Below are 20721 nucleotides of genomic sequence, written 5' to 3'. Positions count from 1 at the left end.
GTATGTTACTGAATAGTTGTAAGCATTCTGTAGATGTGATGCAATATTAATAAGAATCTATTCTAAATATTTTAAACTATTAATTTATCAATTTTCATTTAGCCTTTCTTTGGTTTTCAGATTCCAAGTTGGATCTTCAGTACTGGGGCAACGGTGGTACGTGTAGGTGTAATTGTGCCTGGAGTCAGTTGCATTTGCATACGTATTTCTTCAGGGAAATAGATTTATATAAAATCAAAATGTAGGCGAATATGTTAAGGATTCTTCAGCCATCACTTGTGATGAAAGAGTATGAGATCTGACAGAACTAACTTAAAATGGTAATTGAAGTCTGAATACTCTAATAGGAGCACTTGCTAGACTGTTGCATTACCTCTGCTGTAAAAATGGCCGATTGCCGCGATCTTCTCCGCTTTCCATTAACTGGGTCAGTCTTGATTCTGCTGACAGCCACGGTGAAGGGAGTGCCGGCATCACCAATTGAACTAATTAAATGGCCCTGCACTGGCGAACAATCCAATAAGGACAACTTGGTCACTCACTGATCAGAGAGGGATATTAACACTGACTATAACCTGACTCTTAATTGCTTTCGTATAAGGTTTAGTCATTTTGACTAGGGCATTTTAGTGAGAGTGAGAGCAGTTCTCTGTATTCTGAACAATAGTAAAATGCTCCTTGTAATCAATTTGTCTGTTTGTTCCTTGTGAATGCTTATCATGTTATACCCCCTCCCCACAACACACACATCACAATTCATACAAAATAAGCATTTCATCAGTATGTATGATGTACAAGAGTGCTTGTCAAAGAGTGTGTCCAATATCAGAATCCACAATGTCCTTATTTATGTCAGACTTACTGGAAAAGAACCAAAAAGTGTGATAGTTATTGCTGAAGGACAAGGGGAACTAACAGTATTAAAGAAAAACAAATACAAAAACAGTATTTTTGTTCTTTTTCAAGGTCATCAGTTTTTTTTCACCTCCTGTAGAAACTGTCAACTGTATGTCAGCATACAAAATTTAAATATGAAGATGAAAAACCACCAGCTTTTTTTGTTGTTGCAACAAATAGATTAAAAAAACAATGGATTCTGCTCATACTATATGTTTGATAATACATTCCTAAAATAATTATGGAAGGATTACTTATTTTTACAGAAAGATTATTATTACAGAACTCAAACAAATAACATGCTATGCAAACTACATTTTGATTACAAAAGTCAGAGTCCTTCACTGCAAATATCCCCCAAATCTCAGTCTTGCAAGTGATCAGTTTAATTATCTGTATTTATTTAATAATTGTGTACACTGAGAACACTGTTCTAAAAGAGTTTATAAAATTATGACTGTGTTTTCATGGCCACTAACATTTCACTAGTATTCAGAAATATTCAGAATATGAAACATAATATTCCAGGCCTGAAAATTGTTAATATGGAGGGTGGGATATTCCTCTAGTATTGGGAAAACCACAGGAAGTCTTAGCCATGTAAATGCACATTTTGAACATATTTATTCCAACTTATTCTATTCAGAATTAAGAATAATTGCTCCACTTAAATATCACCTATTAAACACTTATTTTCCATTACTGAACCACAATATTTACCTTAGTGAATGCATTTTATAGAAATATCTAGTACATTTTAGCCATAATTTAGCTGGACAATCCATACTCCTTTGAATGTTTGGCTCTAATTTTCAGGCAGTGTATTTATTATGCTGTACAATTACTTGCATTAAATAGAAATTTCAGTCATGCACTAATTTAACCTGTTTAATATTAACAAGCAGAATGTACAAAAATAATAATAATAATTTAAAAAAAGGGGAAAAACAATGCACACAGAAGCCTGAATCCCTTTGCTAGTTTATGTACTTATTATAATCCATCTGTCTTTTAACATATGCATTGTGAATATAGGGCTGGGCGATACGGCCAGAATACAGTATCACAATATGACAGTATTTTTTAATGGCAAATTTAATACTGTTCGTAAAGCAAAAATAATAGGACACAGCTGACATTGAATTATGTTTCCCTGTCCTGTGCCAGTTGTCTTGAAACCAAATCATGTCCACACTATCAATGACACACCTTTCTTTCGAGACAGATTCACTGGTGTCACCCACACTGCTCTCCATCTCGCATTCGTAGTGCATTGATCACGTTTGTTTGTTTGCCAACACGCAATGCGCATGGAGTTTATTTTCAGTATCTGGCTGAGGCGCATCCATTCCAGAACAAGGGTCGCGTTCGAGAAGCGCAGATCTGCGCAGAGACTCACAGACGCGCAGACCAGCGCAGCTCTGAGACGCTGCTGCAGGAGGAGAGCTGTGGCTGTGAGTAAAAGATTATGCAAAAAGCAAGAGGGACGTGTTAAATTAATGAAAACTACTGCTGCCCCCTTGCTAACGGAGACGAGTGTCAACTTTCATTACACAATGAAGCTGTGAACAGCACTGTCAAAACCATAGATATAGAAATCCTGATCGACACTTTAGCATTGACAATGCTTTATTAAATAATTACATCAATTATTAAATAATAATAATAATGTAAATCTATGATGCACAATAATTAAGTTGTTACTTAAATGATTAGCAATTCTATTTTTTTTAATAAAAACTAAAATTATAATAAATTAAGTCAGCCAATTACATCGATTTTTGCAAGGTTTCTGAAGAAAAATGGTCGCGTTCTTGTAGTGCAATTTGCGCAGTTCTGAGCAGATCTGCAAGATCCAACCGATCCCATTGGTGGAGCCATGCAGCTCTGCGGAAATCTGCGTTACACGAACATAATTGGCGCTCTTTGATCAGATGCGTCTCATGTCAGACAGCGCAGTCTCAAGCAGCTGCACAGCTATTGGTAGCTGAATGCTATGATTGAATGACACGGTAATTAGTAAATTATTCAGTTTTGCATATAAAACTTTAAAATACCGATATGGAGGTATAGAAAAAGTCCAAACCAGTCCATGAATGAATACCGGTATACAGCCCAGCCCTAATTGAATGTATGCCAATGTGATGCTCATTGCATAAGCTTATTCAGAATGCAAAGGTAGGCACATGCATCTTTCTCTTCACTACATAAAGCAGCTGTACAGAACTGCAATTGCACTTGGGAGCCACATTCTTCTCTTTGCTGTGTAAATGAGAGCCCAGACACCAATTGTACAGAACAGGAGTACAAATTCGAAGTTGAGCTTCAATGAAATCAATGCTCTGTGAAGCATATAGCCATTTTAATAAGTGCCCTGGAGAGTTTCCCAATCTGCTGTTTTATTAGCAGTTATGTTTTAAATGTATTGTTGTTCAGACTGAAGGTGAGACGAGCACAATTTGAATGCGAAGACATGTTTTAAACTTGACTCTCAGGACTCAGACCACAACATTATAGCAGCAGACATGGGACTACTTCTTAAGTCAAAACATTATGATTCATTTTGAATAGCAAGTATTGCATTTAAATGTATTTTAACCTTTCACAATTTTAGTCCACTCAGTAGAGCTTTGTTGTTTTTTTAACCCTAGGATATGTAAAAGTCCATTGTGTTTAATGTACTATACCATACATTGCTGAATAGCTAGAATAATGTAATTTAGTTCAGTGGAGCAGGTGATGAATTAATCAGTTGTATTAAAACCAAGAATCATGAACACTTAAACAAATATTCTGCAACTACAGGGCAAAGGAAAATGTAAGGTTTCCTTCTAGTGATAGAAATTAGGACTTAAAAAAATACCTGTTATGTATTGAAGGACAGCTCACTGAATGTCCAACGAAACCGCTTACATGTAAGGAATACACGAGTCTAGAGTGAATATGGGGTGCCATTCAATTATTAAAGTCAGATTTACACAGCAGGAAATCAGAATTCCCTTTCAAATGTTTTATCCGAACAAGATACTCTGTGTTATGTGAGAATGTCTTTCTTTTCAAGTCACTGGCCTTAACACAGTAATTTGACCATAGTGCAAGTTTATAGCATGAGTTTCTATCAAAATATAAAAATTCCTTTGCTTATTGTGCAAAGTTAAAGGACCATAGTTGCACAATTGTTATATCCTGTGCGATTTCATTTTCTAGAACATGAGCTTGTGCATTAAGAGACTTTTTTTTTTTTTTTTAAATCTCTTTATTTAATTTTTTCTCCAAGGTCAAATAGAAGTCGCAATTGTTAAGTCATAATGCTTTAGGATGATTTGATATATATATATATATAAACTTTAAACATAGTAATGCTGCTTTTTGATCTTCAGAAATTATATGTGCCACCATGATTCATTTTATGTCAGACTTAACTGGCTTGTACTTGCACTGTAAGGTACCTCTTGTGAATGTCAATTTTGGGTTTGAGATCCCACTGTGACAATTTGGACCCCAGGACTGACACCACAGACACAGCTTCTTCACACTCTAGTGAAAGACCACACTTGAATGGTCAGATTAAATGGTGGGGATGTGAGCACGTACTAAGGTTTGTTATTGTAGCTGAGCTAATACTTGACATTTCTTGGTGTTGAATATAAACATAATGAACACCTGCTTAAGGAACAATAGACGGTGTTCACACACTCCCTTCAGTGTTTAAGCAACTTAGATTACACCGTCCACATGATAGTTTTGTACTCCGCTGTGGGTGTGTGTACAGCGGAAGTGTGTGTTTGTGTATAGTTGGAGGTGAAGGTGATATGAACTTGCTGGTGTTTGATGTCGATAGCCTGCAGGTAAGTGGAGGGAACATTATTTGAAAGGTGAGGCTTAACGATGAGTATACAACAGAAATTCCCCGCTTTACATTTATTTTAGCATTGGTTTTGTTACAAGACCTTCAGCTTATGTGTTATGCAAAGACTTCATAATATTGCTTGGCTTAACTCAATGGAAATGAGCTTTGGAACTTACAATATTGATTAAAAATCAAATCAAATCTATATCCTTAGGAGTTAGCCAGGGTGGTATTTGGAATTTTATGTTGCCAGCCGCTTCAAAGAGGAGAATAATAATTTCAAGTTTAGCCTTTTATTTTTTCCTCTCTGGGATAGTATCTGCTAAGTTTATACTTTTATCACCTTGTCCTTTTAGAGTGTATTCTAGTCTCTCAGAACATCTCAAGTTTGCATTGTCCTTGGTAATTGGAGGCAATGTGTGGCCGGAGGATTGAAAACCTTACATTTGACATTTCGTATTTTATTGCTGATCGAGGGGAAGTAGAAGTTGGTTCTACTTTTGACCAATTCTTTTGAGCTTGTGAAGACTTGAAAGTAGTCATTAAAAGACTTAAAATAGTCATCCAAATAATGTGTGACAATAAGACAAAAAATAACCATTACAAATTTAAATAAAGCATCCACACATTTCATGTTAGTTATTTTTCATTGGTTTAAACAGTGATATTTAATTTCCATTGTCTTGTAAAGGAAATCTACAGTGACACAAGCCTCCTTACCATCTCAGTAATTTAAAAACAAATGCACACATTTTCGTGCTAATATAGACAGATTATTTTTTTCATGTAAACCGCTTAAGAAGGGTTATATTGGAGAGCAAATCATTGTCAGTGTTGGAACACTAATTTGTAGAATAATAATAAAAAAAAAAAACTTGCAGTCATATACCACTGCTTTCTATACTAGCTTGAAGAATACTTTAAATCAGTTTTGGTATCTGAAAATTTGATTACCACTAATTACCTGGCATATGAGTTTCTTAAATGCCACATTATTCATGAAAAGAATGCGGGCAGCATTAAATATAGAAAAAAACACTATCGTTTTACTTGGCTAGTATTATTTTATTGTAGAGATTTAATTTATCTAAGAATATGAAAAGATTGTTTTTTTTGGATGAGTGAAGAAGAATTGCAACATTGGAGTTCGGTCTGTTTCTCTGCAGTATGTTATTAGACGTCGGCACAAACAGTGGTGACTTTGCCAGTCCATTATAGAGCTAACCAATGGAAACATGTTGTCATCCGAATGTGACCACTGAGGGTTTCCACTATCTCTTCAACATGACATTTACTGAATCCTGGCCTCTGACAATTGGGAAGAGTACATATTTGTGGGGTCTTATTTTTAAGTTGTTTCTCTTTATCGGAAATCGAGAAAGAAATTCAACAGAAAAACAGAGGTTGTGCTTAACATATATAATGCGACATGTTAAACATGGACAAAAGGTTTGAATCTCATCCCAAGTTGTGTTTTATAATATTTATTTCATTTTTTTTATCAAAGTATTCTAACTCAATTGTTTATGTAACTACCATAGCTATAAATTCCTTCAGGCCAGGGTATAACTATTCATGACTCTTAGGTTAGCACAATCAGTCTCTAATTATTATTATTTATTAATTTTGCTTAAGTTACGTGTTTTTCTTTACCATGCAGATTAACATTAGTGTTTACAAACTGTCCCCAATGATTTTACTGGACCTGGTTTCTTGGCAACCTGATAATAAAATGTGATCCATCTTATTGATCAAATGAATAATTAGTAGTCTGTCAGCCCTAGGGTTGAAAGGTCAAGTTCTAAACTGTGGTATATCTTTTCAATGTAGAACTCTGCCTTTGTTGGTTAGCCTCCCTGGTGACATCACTTTCCCTCTTCTTTGTTTCAGGATGGAAGAATGATGGGATGGCTGTAAATATGGGCCACTGGGCAGGCATACAGACCTTTCTTCTCTGCCTCGCCCTCCTACTTCTCCAGCTTTTCTCCTGCTGTTGCCAAGGCCTACAGGATCCAGGAGATGTACCCCGCTTTCTCTTCACACGTTCCCTTTACAATGCCACTGTTTATGAGAACTCAGCTGCTAGAACCTATGCCAACAGTAAAGTTAAAATGGGGATTACTTTAGTCCATCGCTCTTGGGATATCAAATACAGGATTATTTCTGGAGATGAAGAAGGGTTTTTCAAAGCAGAGGAGTTTGTGCTTGGAGATTTCTGCTTCTTGCGGATTAGGACTAAAGGTGGGAATTCTGCCATCTTAAACCGTGAAATACAGGATAATTACATACTGACTGTAAAAGCCTCTGTCAGAGGGGAAGACTTGGAAACATGGACAAAAGTATACATACAGGTTTTAGACATGAATGACCTCCGGCCTTTGTTTTCCCCTACAACCTATTCTGTCACTATCCCTGAGAGCACTCCACTAAGAACTAGCATAGCACAAGTGACAGCCACAGACGCAGACATTGGCTCCAATGGAGAATTTTATTATTTCTTCAAAGAAAAAGTTGAACTTTTTGCTGTTCACCCCACAAGTGGTGTGATCTCTCTGAGTGGCAAGTTAAATTCTGACGAGAGGAACAGATATGACCTGGAAATCCTGGCAGTTGACCGAGGAATGAAATTATATGGGAATAATGGAGTGAGCAGCACTGCAAAACTCTTTATTCATATCGAACGCATTAATGAACATGCACCTACCTTGAATGTGGTCACACACACTCCTTCACTGCTGGACAAAGATCCCACCTATGCTGTAGTAACTGTTGAGGACTTAGATGAGGGAGCCAATGGAGAAATAGAATCCATTTCTATTGTGGCTGGGGATCCTTTGGATCAGTTTGATTTGGTGAGAGGAGCAGGAAGCAATGAATACATGATAAAGGCATCAGAACCAGTAGACTGGGATCATTTTCCTTACGGTTATAATTTAACTCTCCAGGCAAAGGACAGGGGCTCTCCTCAGAAGTTTTCTGCTGTCAAAGTGGTGCACTTGTATGTCAAAAAACCCATCCCGGTGGAAATTAAGTTTGAGAAGAAGGTTTATGAAGTAAAGCTTAATGAGATATCTCCTCCTGGGTTTATTGTAGCAATTGTTAAACTTTCTCCTGAACCTGAAGATGTGGAATATATTTTGAGTCCAGGAGAAGATGTTAGATATTTCAACATAAATCCCTTAACTGGACTAATCATGACCGTCCAACATCTTAGTAACTTAAATAAAGAGTCCTTCGAACTTGAAGTGGTTGAGCTAGACAGTGAATTAAGAGTGAGGGTGAGGATCACTATTGAAGATGCGAATGACCACATGCCTTTGTTTCAGCAGCCTGCCTATGAAGTGTTCGTAAACGAAAGCATTCCAGTCGGAACAAATGTTTTGACCATCTCCGCTTCAGATAATGACAAGGGTGAGAATGGATATATAACTTACAGCATTGCCAGTCTCCAGCCATTGCCGTTTACAATTAACCAGTTCACTGGAGTTATAAGCACAAACAAAGAGCTGGATTTTGAATCCTCATCAGAGAGTTATGTATTTGTTGTCAGGGCCTCTGATTGGGGTTCGCCATACCGACGTGAATGTGAAGCCAACATCACTGTTCACCTGGAAAATGTCAATGACAACCAGCCCCTGTTTGAGAAAATAGCCTGTCAAGGTGTAATATCACGCGAATTACCTGTTGGGGAAGTGATCACGACTATGTCTGCCATAGACATAGACGAGCTTGAGTTAGTCAAATACAAGATCCTCACTGGCAACGAACGTGGCTTCTTTGATCTGAACCCTGACTCTGGTGTGCTGACCCTGAGGAGGTCTCTAATTACTGCCAATCCGAGAAACGGAGTCTTTAATTTGAAAATAACAGCAACCGATGGGGAAAACTTTTCCGACCCAATGTTTGTTAATATCTCCATTGTGCATGGAAAAATGCCTTCTAAAAGCTTTTCCTGCAAAGAAACCAGAGTTGCTCAGAAGTTGGCAGAAAAGCTGCTTAAAAAAGCTAAGGCTAATAATAAACCCAAAATTGAAGATGGATTTATAGATCTCTTCTCGGTGAACAGACAGACTCCACAGTTTGATAAATCTTTTCCTTCTGAGATCTCTGTACGTGAGGACCTTAAAATTGGAGCGAGTGTCTTCAGGGTTAAGGCCTATGATGGGGACACCGGCTTTAATGGTCTGATATTATATGTAATCTCTGATGGCAACAAAGACAGTTGTTTCAACATTGACCTTGAAAGTGGATTAATAACGGTGCTGATGCCGATGGATCGTGAAAAATCAGATTCGTATCTTCTCAATATCACCATCTACGACTTAGGCCAGCCGCAGAAATCAACATGGCGGCTGTTGACTGTGCACGTGGAGGACGCTAACGACAACACACCACAGTTCTTACAGGACAACTATAGTGCGGTGATTCCTGAAAACACAATCATTGGCACAGAAATCATTCAGGTCGAAGCCACCGATAAGGATTTAGGGCCTAATGGTGCTATTTTGTACACCATGTTAACGAGCACAACTCAGTTTGGGATTAACAGCACAAATGGAATTGTTTATGTAGCTGGTCAGCTTGACAGGGAGTTCCTGGCCATTTTTAATTTAAGAATAGAGGCCCGTGACAAAGCTGAGAGAGGGAGTCAGCGGTACTCGGTTACGTCTTTACGGATATCCTTGGAAGATGTCAATGACTGCCCTCCAGCTTTCATTCCTAGCTATTACAATGCGAAGGTCCTTGAAGATTTACCTGTGGGCACCATCATAGCCTGGCTGGAGACTCAGGATCCTGATCTGGGATTAGGAGGCCAGGTCAGATACTCCTTGGCAAACGACTACAGTGGAAAATTCGAGATTGATAAAGCTAGCGGGGTGATTCGACTGGCCAAAGAACTGGATTATGAAAAGCAGCAGTTCTACAACTTGACAGTGAGGGCTAAGGATAAAGGTCGGCCTGTCTCTCTCCTCTCGGTGTCCTTTGTGGAGGTTGAAGTGGTGGACGTCAATGAAAATCTGTACCCACCCTATTTTTCCGATTTTGCTTTGACGGGTTCGGTCAAGGAAAACTCTCGGATCGGCACAAGTGTTCTTCAAGTCACCGCACGAGACGACGACGTGGGGAGGGATGGAGAGATTCAGTACTCCATTCGGGATGGAAGTGGTCTTGGTAGATTTTCGATTGACGAAGAAACAGGTAAGCCTGCATTTGTTGAATACTTAATGGACTTTAATTGTTTATGAGGTTATTGGTTAGGGGACACTACATCATTTTCCCTTTTGTGACGTTCTTTAGTGACTGAAAATGAAGTATTTCAGCATTACCTGTGAATGGTAAAGTGTATAAAATAGTGGATATTACTTTTTCAGTTAACAAAGGCTGGGTATTATTCAAACTAGTGTACTAGATGGCCAATCTGGCATATAACAATGAATCTAATTGTGGATCTGCAGCCAATATGGGATGGTTGTGCTTAAGTAGGCTTTAAGCTCTTGCTTATAAGCTTTCGTTGTAGTATGAGAGAGTGAGGTGTCAGATTGAATTACCACACCGGCTCTTTATTTACATTTAGTGCAGTTGTCATGTCACTCTTTCCCCTGACCCAGACATTTGGCTTGTGCTTCTCCTGTTAATAGTGTGGATTCCTTTTGTTGAAGAGTGGGAGAAAATTTGCCAGAACTCTGGCAGAGCTTTTGTAAGACCCCTGTGTAACATATCCTTGGATTGCCTAATGTTATTTATTTAGATTAAATAGAACATTCCTGACTGTGAGGCACAAAAGGTTGAAATCAGATTTTATTGCTTGTTTCTTGGGAGGGATTTGAACATTAAAAGACAATAAAGACAAAACAAAAAGGAGTATGTTAAAGCTATTATATATTGTACCATGCCAGGCACAAGGTTTCGTGCCTTTCTACAATTTTCACGTACAAGAAAGAAACAAAGGAATGGTGACAAATAGAAAAGGGAGACAATAAAATACCTTTTAAATACTATTATTTTTATACAAAAGCTGTTTTAAAAGGTATCATTTATAGTACAGTAAATTGTTTTGACATTATGAAATTGCCTTTAGATATATTGCAAGGTATATTATCTCCTGGTGTGCTTTTTCCTCTTAGCTGCTTTCATACGATACAATACAAATGCCTATTGAAGGGAGTCCAGGCAAATCTACACATTTACTAGATGTCAGAAAACAAACACTCAGAAAAAGTCTTGCAGAATATTACAGTATGTGTCAAAATGGATTTGGGCAATGACTTAACCAGAGGAAAGTAAAGTTTAATACCACTTAGAATACCACAGTAACATGTCACTTATAATAGCACGGTAATAGCTCACTTATAATTACACATGCAGTGATACGTCAGTGGTATTATAAGTGAGCCGCAGTGTTTCCTAGGGTGTGAATTTACTCACAGGAATCAGTGGAGATATAGTACATTTGAAGAGGTTGTATTTCAAAGTAGGCATTTACTGGGGGCTAAGACAAATTGGAGTCACAGGTCAAGTCAAGCATTTATTGGGAACTACAGTAGCTATACCGAGAAGCCAAATTTCACCTCCAAACTGTGTTCAAAATCTTGCTACAGTATCCAGTGCTAAAAGCAAAATGGTGAACTCCATTTTCCAGCCTGGAAGAAAACTACAATCCCGAAATAGCACTCGAAAATAACACTGCCATAATTTTAAAGGTCAAAAGCAGTGAAGTATTATTGTTAAAAGGAAAAGTAACTGCTCTTCTTAAAGTTGTGCGATGTCTTTCTGTTTTACCCATTCCTACTGTTTAAAGCTGGTTCCTGTGCATTTGTGTTTCAATAACATGTGTATCACAGTAGCTTTTATGTTGAATATAAAGACATTAAAATGGGTCAGTAATTTGACATACAATGCCCTTTTCAGAAAAGCTACCAAGACCTTAATGACCACATAGTGACAAAGAGTATTTTAAAAAGCTACCCAAAACATATGAATGGAATCATAATTACTTTACAATAGAAATCATCCTCTATTCATTGCATAGACCTGGGTTATATTGGGAAGCTATTGCTTTAGCTTGTTAAATGGATTTGAAGGTGCAGTAAAGGAATTGCTTTTCGTACAATAAAGAAATGCAACAAAAGAAATGAAAGGTGATACAATTAAGTTACTTTGCAGATTTATGTCGGTAAGTGTTTTTTGTACATTTTTTTCTCAATTTTTCATTGGACTTGAGTATTGATCTGTCCCCCAAAGTACACAGTATGGATTCATGCTACTGAACTGTACTAGCCACTCAAAGAGACCAAGAGAAAACAGCAATTTATCAAGGCAAATTGAAACCTGTGAACTAAATAATACTACTGCATTGACCAGGGGGAGCATTTTAATCAAGGTAATTTTTATGACAAATGTCAATTACACAGCTTCCCAGCTTGAGTCGAAATGAACGCACGTCATTATTATATTTCGACATGAACGAGTTGCATTACTCAATGTTAGACGCATTGCATTTAAACTGTTAAATTGTTTCTTTGGATAATGCATGCAGATCGGTGACAGGCTAATGACTCAGAATGAGGGATTCAGGCAGCATTTCATGAAGTTTTACTGAAACACTAGTCTTGCTTATGTGTCATCTGATGGAGACTTGTTTTAATTTTCTGTGATTTCCCTGCAGATTTTTCGATTCCCCAGTTTGAATGAAGGTACATTGCAACTGGTGTTCCTTTGTTAACATATTGGAACTGCTGTTTTTAATCATGCCAATGTTGGTAAAAAATAAAACAAAATAAGGGTAGAAACAGATATATCCTACTTGAATCCATGTAATTTAATGTAACCTAGAGCACTTTGAACCCTATTGCTATGGCCCTCTTCTCTTGTGATGGCAAAGGGAAAAGGTGTTTTGAATTTATAGCTCTTGTTAGCTGTGAGTTTGCTCAAACCATAAATCATACAGGTGCAATGAATCCTCAAATGCAATTACTGCTTTAGCACCGCTCCTGCCACGGCTAACTTTGACATAAAAAACACAAGGTTGTTGATTTTACCTGATGAAAATGCATGGAAACTTGAGCTGAATTAAATGGAAATCATACCGTAGTCATGTGCTTCTGTGGTTGCCTCACTTTTCAATCCCACTTTCTTTCTTAACATGGCTACATTTTAACCACTTTTGTAGTGCTTAATTTTTTTAAAAAGATAAATTTAATTTAAAAGGTGTGCTATTCGAATGAAAAAAAATGCAGTGATATACATTTATTTAGTCTGCTTTTTTATGACATATGACATTTTGCTATAAGATTTAAGATTTGCTCTAGATATTTTTGAGTTGCTGTGTTTCCAGACTGAGACAGATGGCTCTTTTGGATTACCATATGAATTGAATACGAACATACTAAATTAGAAAATCTCAAAGGTTAAACAGGTTTGTTAACATTTACTCCTAATGAACAAGTTGTTCTTACTATACTGCAAACGATCACTCCTCTTTTAATAGAAACTGAAGCACAGTCATGCACCTTATGCCTTGTATTGATTTTCCATTGGATATCAAATGTATGATTACCCTAGGGAACAATATTAATTTTGAGCAAACAGGGAGGCCTCATCGACTCAGTTTCCATGCCCATTCTATTTCCACTCAAGACATCTAGGTCGAGGCCGAGTGAAGGATCGTCCTGTGTCTCATCGCTTCTTCATGGAGAGACTGCTATCCATCAGAACACCTAGTGTTCTCACACCAGCATATGAATGGAGGGAAAGATGTTGATTCATATTTTAGTTGGACATGCATGGGCCGAATACAAGTCATTGTGCTGTTTGACGCAACAATCACTCAATATGTGTTTAATATTATAATATCATAGTATAATATATTATGATATAATAATGATCAAATTATAGCCATAAACTGTGATAAATTAAATCAAGCCTGGAGGATACTGCACATAACTCGGTTATCTCTAATAAATATTTATTTAAATTTCACTCTACCGCGGGAAATGCATCATTCATGTAGTGCAGCTATAATCGCAACGACAGCCCATTCAAAACATTAAACATTACTGAAGAAGGGGGAAATATTACTCCTGCGGTGCAGTTTCTAGTGCATCAAGAGAAGCTGGTCTCAGCTGCCTATTCTTGATTTGCTATTGTTGTTCCTCCCAAAGGTGTATGGGATTGAGGTCAGGACTCTTTTAGTGCAGTTCTCCTTGAAAAAATGTGCAACACTCCCCACTTTGTAGCACGGTGCGTTCTGACATTACACCTCATTGGAAAATTCTGTCAATACTGGCGGTGCATTGTGGTAAGAGTAACCGTTTTCAGCCACAGTGCCTTTTTAAACAAAACAAACAAACAAACAAAGTCTTAAACAAGCCTCTGTTTGACAGTTTACCTCCGGTGCAGTCCATTAGCAGAATATGAGATTTGTCTTGTTACCTTTTGGTAATATTTTCAAAACTGTATTACACTTGTGAGGGAAGAGGGTTGTAGAACTAAGTAAAGACCACTGTGTAGAAAATGCCACGGTGCTTGGTGTAAGAGGGCAGGGATTAGCTTTGGTGACCTCCTCTCAGCCTCATTGTGAGCTTCCTAAATCCAGGTTCCTGTTGCAGGTCAGGAAGGGACATCCAACATCTGAAGTTAAGTTCAGGACATTGCTGGGTTCTCATGCAGGACTGGTAGTTTAGCATAGGAGGTATCAAACTGGTCTGCTTATCACATTAACATCTATGCTTACTGTGCCATGTGCCGTTTTACTCATGTGAAGAACTTAGGACCCCCTTGTGTTTGTCAGTTTTTGTAATAATTTGTCACACATAAACATGCTTTTACATTCAACAGCGTAACTCAAAGCTAAACCATGTACTCATAGTATACTACACTAAACCTCTGCAGGGATGTGTTTGCCTATATAGAGAAGATTAAATCATAAACGTTGCAGGCGTGACAATGAAAAGAGAAACTGTAGATTGAAGCAAGTGGAAACATCTTGGGCAGGCCTTCATCCAGCAGAGGATCGATATGAGGTGATGGTGATGTGTGTATGAATGTCTTTGTATTTATTTATTTACATTATTTGTTCCAGGGTTATGATGGGTTGTGTTGCAGATGTTACTTTCTGGCCAGCAGTTCATGTCATATTTAAACCAGAAGAACGTTTAAAAATTATATGATCAAATATTGTGCAGACCGAAGCTTGAAAATATGAGACTGGCTATCAAATGTAGCTGAAGTAATAACCAGTAGAGTTTAATCAACCAGTGAAAACATGCTGTACTGTAGGTGAAATTGCCATGGGATGTCCTTTTATTAACACAGATCTAAAGCCTGGTATTTTTAGCCACACCAGGGAGGCAGTTTTCATCTTGAAATTCTCAACAAAAATAACAGTTGAATCAAGCTTTTGAGTTTTGTGTTTTTGTACAAAATGGCGATGGAAACACACTAGGCTTTTGTGCTGTGCTTAAAAGATTTATTTTGTGGAACAAAGCTTTACACCTATTTATTTGTTTTCCTTTGTTTTTCAGAGGAGCTAATTTATGCCTTTCCACTTCTGAGCCCTGGCCATGTAGGCTAGTCTGTTAAACTTTTCATGACAAAAGATCAAATACCATTCATGATTTTATAGCAGAACTTGATCAATTCTTATAACAATGTCAGCCCAGTCCATCTCATCCAGCTGTTTGTTTGTTTTTTACGGACCACGGAAGACTAAAGCTATGCGGTAAAGTTTTTCATTGATACAGAAATCTTCTGTTGACAGCGTTTAATACAAGTAACCAAATTGAGGATTTTCAGGTCGGGGGCAGACAGGAGAAGTATCTTTGAAGGCTTATTCTTCACACCTATACATTTTGCTGTTTTTGTTTTTGTTTCCAGCTTTGCACTAACCTCATGGGTACAGTGCAGTGTGTGAAGCTACAGTACAGAAAGGTTACTGTCTGCTGTCTGTTTTTTGTTAACACTGTCCAGATTCTTGTGAGTGAGTTTTTGACTTCAGCATTTTCAAGGTTAACATTATTGGGATCGCCTTGTTTGGAAGTTATTTTTGGAATATTTACAAGGCATTACTCTTAGAGCTCACACATCACATTTAAATCCACAAATTGCAGAATTTATCCATGATTTCCTGCGCAAGAGAAAATAACATTGGTAATGATAGCTTGTGGTTAGGACTGCACAGTAGCAATTTTTTTCTTTTTCAACATGCTGAGCACTGTGAAGAGATGTACTGTATAATTCTTCAGAAAGAACTGCTAGAGTATAGAAACCAATTAGGATTAAACCAGGCTGGTATAAATAGACAATTTCTTTGTAGGCATCTCCGCTGATGTAAGAGCTGGTGGCAAAGATGAAAAATTGAAACGTAAACCTTTTGGGGGGACCCCCCACGTCCCAAAAAACTGTTGATAGGCTACAGTGATGCCTTATCTAAAGTTTCAGTGCACGTAATAAGTTGTGTAAGTTTTTCAGTCCTAGTTTTTATTCTTTTCCTAATTATACATGAACATATGCAGGGTCAAATTGCCTTAGTCCCTCATCGGTTATTTGTGAGGAGGCAATTAACATTGACTCTGGGCGTCTCGCAGCAAATCAGAAGACGAGCCACTAGCATACTTTGGAACAGCCAGGCTTAATTTCACCGGAGAACATTTCATATCAGCTCATATTAGGCTATAGCTGCTATTTCTTGAAGCGTGAATTTCTATTATGTAGGTGCCTTTATTTTTAATCATCCTGTGGTAGCTTTACCAGGAGTGCATTATTCTCAAGATTTGTTGCGAATTGTACTACTCCTTGTCATTTCTTTTATTCTTAACATATTCTGCCGTCTGTCCTTGAAATGTAATAAGTGTTGGGGATGAAATGTATTGAAAACAAACCCAGTGTGATTACCTTAAGTTCTCCTTTCAGTTATGTAGATTTATGTCGACTCTTCTCACTTAAGCTGGCTTAAATATGTAAGGTGTGCAGGATTAGCTTTTGAAAGGTCTCACACGATCTGGAATTTCCATAGATCCAAAATCCCATACATTTTCACATACTGTGCTGTAATAAGGTTGTGTGTGTGTGTTTGTTTGTTTATCTGTATGTTCTTGTGTGTGTGTGTGTGTGTGTGTGTGTGTGTGTTAATGTCTTACATATTTGTATTTCGCAAACTAAAGCCATCTCTTGGGTGAAACATATCTTTATAGTTCACCTAGTTATGAAGAGATCAGTAGATGCCAAGTGTGGTGAGACAAATCAGATATGCATGCAGGTGATTTGTGGTCACGGGGTCTGCGTTTCTTTGGACACATTTTGTTTTAACTTCATTTTCAGTCGACATCCAAATGGATACAATAATCACTGGCTAAAAAACAAATTGGTTGAACAGCTGGTATTCAAATAAATGAAACAGCTGGCCACCATATTAGACTCCAGCACAGGCATTGCTAGCTGTCATTGTTATCTTCACATCTTGTTGTAGCTCGTATCCCCATGTATTACAGCCTGGTGAGCTGTTGTTATGTTATGGATAGCTACTTCAGATACTCATCTGAGAGGATGGGCTGAATAATGACGCGTTTGTCTATATATTCAACATAATTTAATCTGAGGTGAAAATGCTTTGTCCACACGGGCACAGCTGATAAACATTTTTCCAAAAAATAAAAATACAAAAGATAAACTAAAGAAAAACGGTTGAATACCTTTATCCAACGAGAAACTGCAAAGAAAGGATTTGGTAATGTGACTTTTGCCTGGTACTGTATCTAAAGCACCTTCGAAAATAAATGACAAGTGAGCGATCATAAATCACTGAAAGGAGAGGAGCATGACACTTGTAAAATATTAGGTGCTGATACTTCATGAAATGGAACAGCCTGATTTTTGAGAAATATATATATATATATATATATATATATATATATATATATATATATATATATATATATAGCTTGAATTTTAAATGTTGGCTGAAAAAATACCAGCCACATCACAAACTGTAAATGTGCAAAGATGACATGATATTGAACTCTGTGTATGATCAGATGTCTTTACTTTCCTTTAGCAGTAGTGGATATGAAACTCCTGAATTAGATTTAAATCTTACTGAGATTAATCGTCCCCTGCAGCGGTTACCTGCTGGCTCCTAAACTCTGTCATAATGAACACCTTATTGCCTCAAAATATTCTGCATTTCCTTAAACAAACCAATACATGAATCCACCGTTACATCTGTTTAGGAGACACTCAATACATGCAGCTGTTCTTTGTCAATGAGATTTCAGAATCATGATTCAGGCATCAGGAGGGGTAACGGGAGAGCATGTTCAATGTAAAGAAAAATGGAGATGTGAAAAGCACAAAAAGAGGCTGCTGTCAGGTCCAACTGTAGGTTTGGAGACCCTGGATGTAGCCATGTTTATGGAATCAAAGGGGAGACGGTTTAGATTTCTCATCCTTTAATTGCATTAACTCATTCTCTTGGTTATTATGGTGTGTTGTATGTCAGAAAAGACTTAATGCAAGGTGATATCCTCTCCCTTTGTGTTGTAAGAACTACAAACTACAGGCACCTGCAGCATTCATGTTTTAAGGCAGGTTCGGTGAATTCAAGGCTGTGGTCAAGGTGAAATTGTAAAGGCCGAACAGATACGCCATACGAATTCTAACAAGTTGAGGGCGAGAAAAAATACTGGGCTGCTTTGTGGGATGGAAATGCACAATGAAAAAAAAAGAACAGATGGAGTGATATTTTTTTGTTCGTTTCACAAGTGATTATAATTGCATTTTTTTTAATATCAATTTGGTTTCTGAAACTGAAGCCTTCTCATTCCACTCAGCACCAAGCCGCATTGCCGTAGCGCGTGACAAACAGCCCGAGTGCTGAATCTCACACCATTGCTGTGGCACAGTCAAAGTGTTAATTGGCTTATTCAAATTAAACTTGTTTTGATCTCATTGTTTAAAATGCTGTGATTTTTCATTTTGGTGGTGGGGGGGGGGGTTAAATCTCTATCCCCCTGATGCTGGGAAAAGAAAGAACACACTGAGGAGCTACATTACAACTCATTAAATATTGTATGTACTTTAATAGCTCTGATCATGTCTAGTTTCAGATTACCCTAATATGTCATTTAGGCATAAAATACAAATTGAGAATGTCTTATATATGTGAAAGAGCAGAGGATTAACCCCATGCTTGGTAACAGGACCAATTTGTGGTGTGAAAGAAAAAAAAGAGAGAAAATGAAATCACAGCGTTATTTTTTTTTTTAAGAAAGGGACTGACAGTATGCTAGTAAGTGCCTTCCATGTGGATGTGTTTTATTCATGATAGATTATAAGACTAGCTGCTGACTCCCTTGTTTTTCTCTGCCAGACCAACGCAGCTCTCGCCAAGCCTCAGAGCCCTATGTAAGTCAGCAGTAATGCCCACATCCCCCAATCTCTTTGTGGCCGTGTACGATATAATTATTTATGAACTTTGCTTTGGGAACGTTTTGGGCTGTGTCTTAAGAGTGTTGGTTTGGGCCTCTAGAGACCTTACAATATTGAACATTCAGATTTTTCAACATTCGTGTAGAAAAGCAGATCCTGCGTTCATCTTTTCATTTTATTTTGGGTTGCTGTCGCATTTAAATGAGAGCTGGGTATAAAACCAAAGCTGTGGTGGTGTCTACGGCAGAGGAAGGGACTTTTTTTAGCCACGCTTCGGCTAAAGGAGGTCTGAAATACCTCTTAGGAAAAGATTAATGGAGCTGGTAACACAAAGGCAGTGTCTCTTCTACCTGATTTTGTTTCATGTTCTTGAGAAAACACCACACAGGTTTTTGTGTTCTTCGCTGTCTTGTGTGTATTTATATATCTATGTGGGTGTAGGTGGGTGTGCAAATGCATCTAATGTGCCTTCATTTATGCTACATCATTTTGATTTTGCTCATACCACACACTGTACAACAAGATTGGCATGAGCTCAACACGATCCCTGCGCAGCTTGTTTTCCTCCCTCACCTGCATGTTTTTTCAGTTTGAAGTCTGTAAGGTCATTTTGTGTAGGACTGGCAAACATGTTACAGTTACTCGTGTTACAGTTGTCAGACTTCTTTTCTCTTTGTCTCTGATCCACAAAATCTTCCTTCCCAAGTGGCTTAAACATAACAAGTCATTACTGAGTAAAGAATAACCCGTCTACAGGCATAATGATGAAATAGGAATGAATGTTAAAACAGAAATAAGAGAATATTAAAAAAAGAAAAAAAACCTAAAAGAAAAAATTGAATTCCAAGTCCTTTAATAATCAGCAGGACAATTTTGTTTGCAGCTCCTATTTCTGTATAGTCTTTTATGTGCTTTCCAAAATGATAATACGAGGCAATCTATTAAACAAGGAGGTGTGGGTGTGCAGACTCTTTTTAGCCATGTTGTGGATGCTGATTCAATGGGATCCTTCAAGAAGCAGCTTGAAGAGGTTGTTGGGTCGGTGAGCTACTTGTAACTGGATAAGCATGATAGAACGCATGTCTGCCTTGCAATTGTTACCTTTAATATTACCACCTACATTTCCTCCCAAACAGTGTTTGCCTCGTTCCAGTTTTCCCCTCTGTTTTTCAGATTAATTAAGTACTAAAGAAGTAAAGCCACAAGGTTTGTATCATTACAGTTTTCTTTATGCAAATTCCAGTCAAAGGCCTTTCTCTGGCTAGAACACAATTTATCCGAGTGGTTCTCTGTTCCTGTGAGATCAGACACTTGCCGTTGTGAGAGACTTTGGTTCCAGCGAACTGTTCCAGCTGTCGATGGCTCTGGAGATCCCTGTGATCAGCCATTGCTTGTTTAACTGTTCCATAATAACAAAGACAATAATAAAGCTGCCATTGATGGTTAATAGCAGTCATACTGGGTGAAACTGCCGCGCATAGCATATTGTAATATCTCTGTGATCAAAGGGCGCTACTGTCCCTTTTCAGAAGAGCACCTGAAAAGAACAA

At 37.7% G+C, this 20721-nt stretch overlaps 1 protein-coding gene across 6 annotated transcripts in view; it reads left to right on the top strand.

Annotated features, from left to right (window-relative positions):
- Positions 1–20721, top strand: part of LOC136746643 (protocadherin Fat 3) — a 186468-nt gene that overhangs the window by 40510 nt on the left and 125237 nt on the right. For all 6 annotated transcript variants that reach the window (XM_066699266.1, XM_066699271.1, XM_066699269.1 and 3 more), the window contains exon 2: positions 6638–9946. In XM_066699266.1, coding sequence (XP_066555363.1) covers positions 6655–9946 — 3292 coding nt within the window. In that variant the 5' untranslated portion in view covers positions 6638–6654. The remainder of the gene's footprint in view (positions 1–6637; positions 9947–20721) is intronic.

Source organism: Amia ocellicauda, chromosome 3, assembly GCF_036373705.1.
Source record: "Amia ocellicauda isolate fAmiCal2 chromosome 3, fAmiCal2.hap1, whole genome shotgun sequence".
NCBI classification, from domain to species: Eukaryota; Metazoa; Chordata; class Actinopteri; order Amiiformes; family Amiidae; genus Amia; species Amia ocellicauda.
Note: the sequence above shows the minus strand (reverse complement) of the source record. Positions and strands in the feature narration are given on the sequence as shown.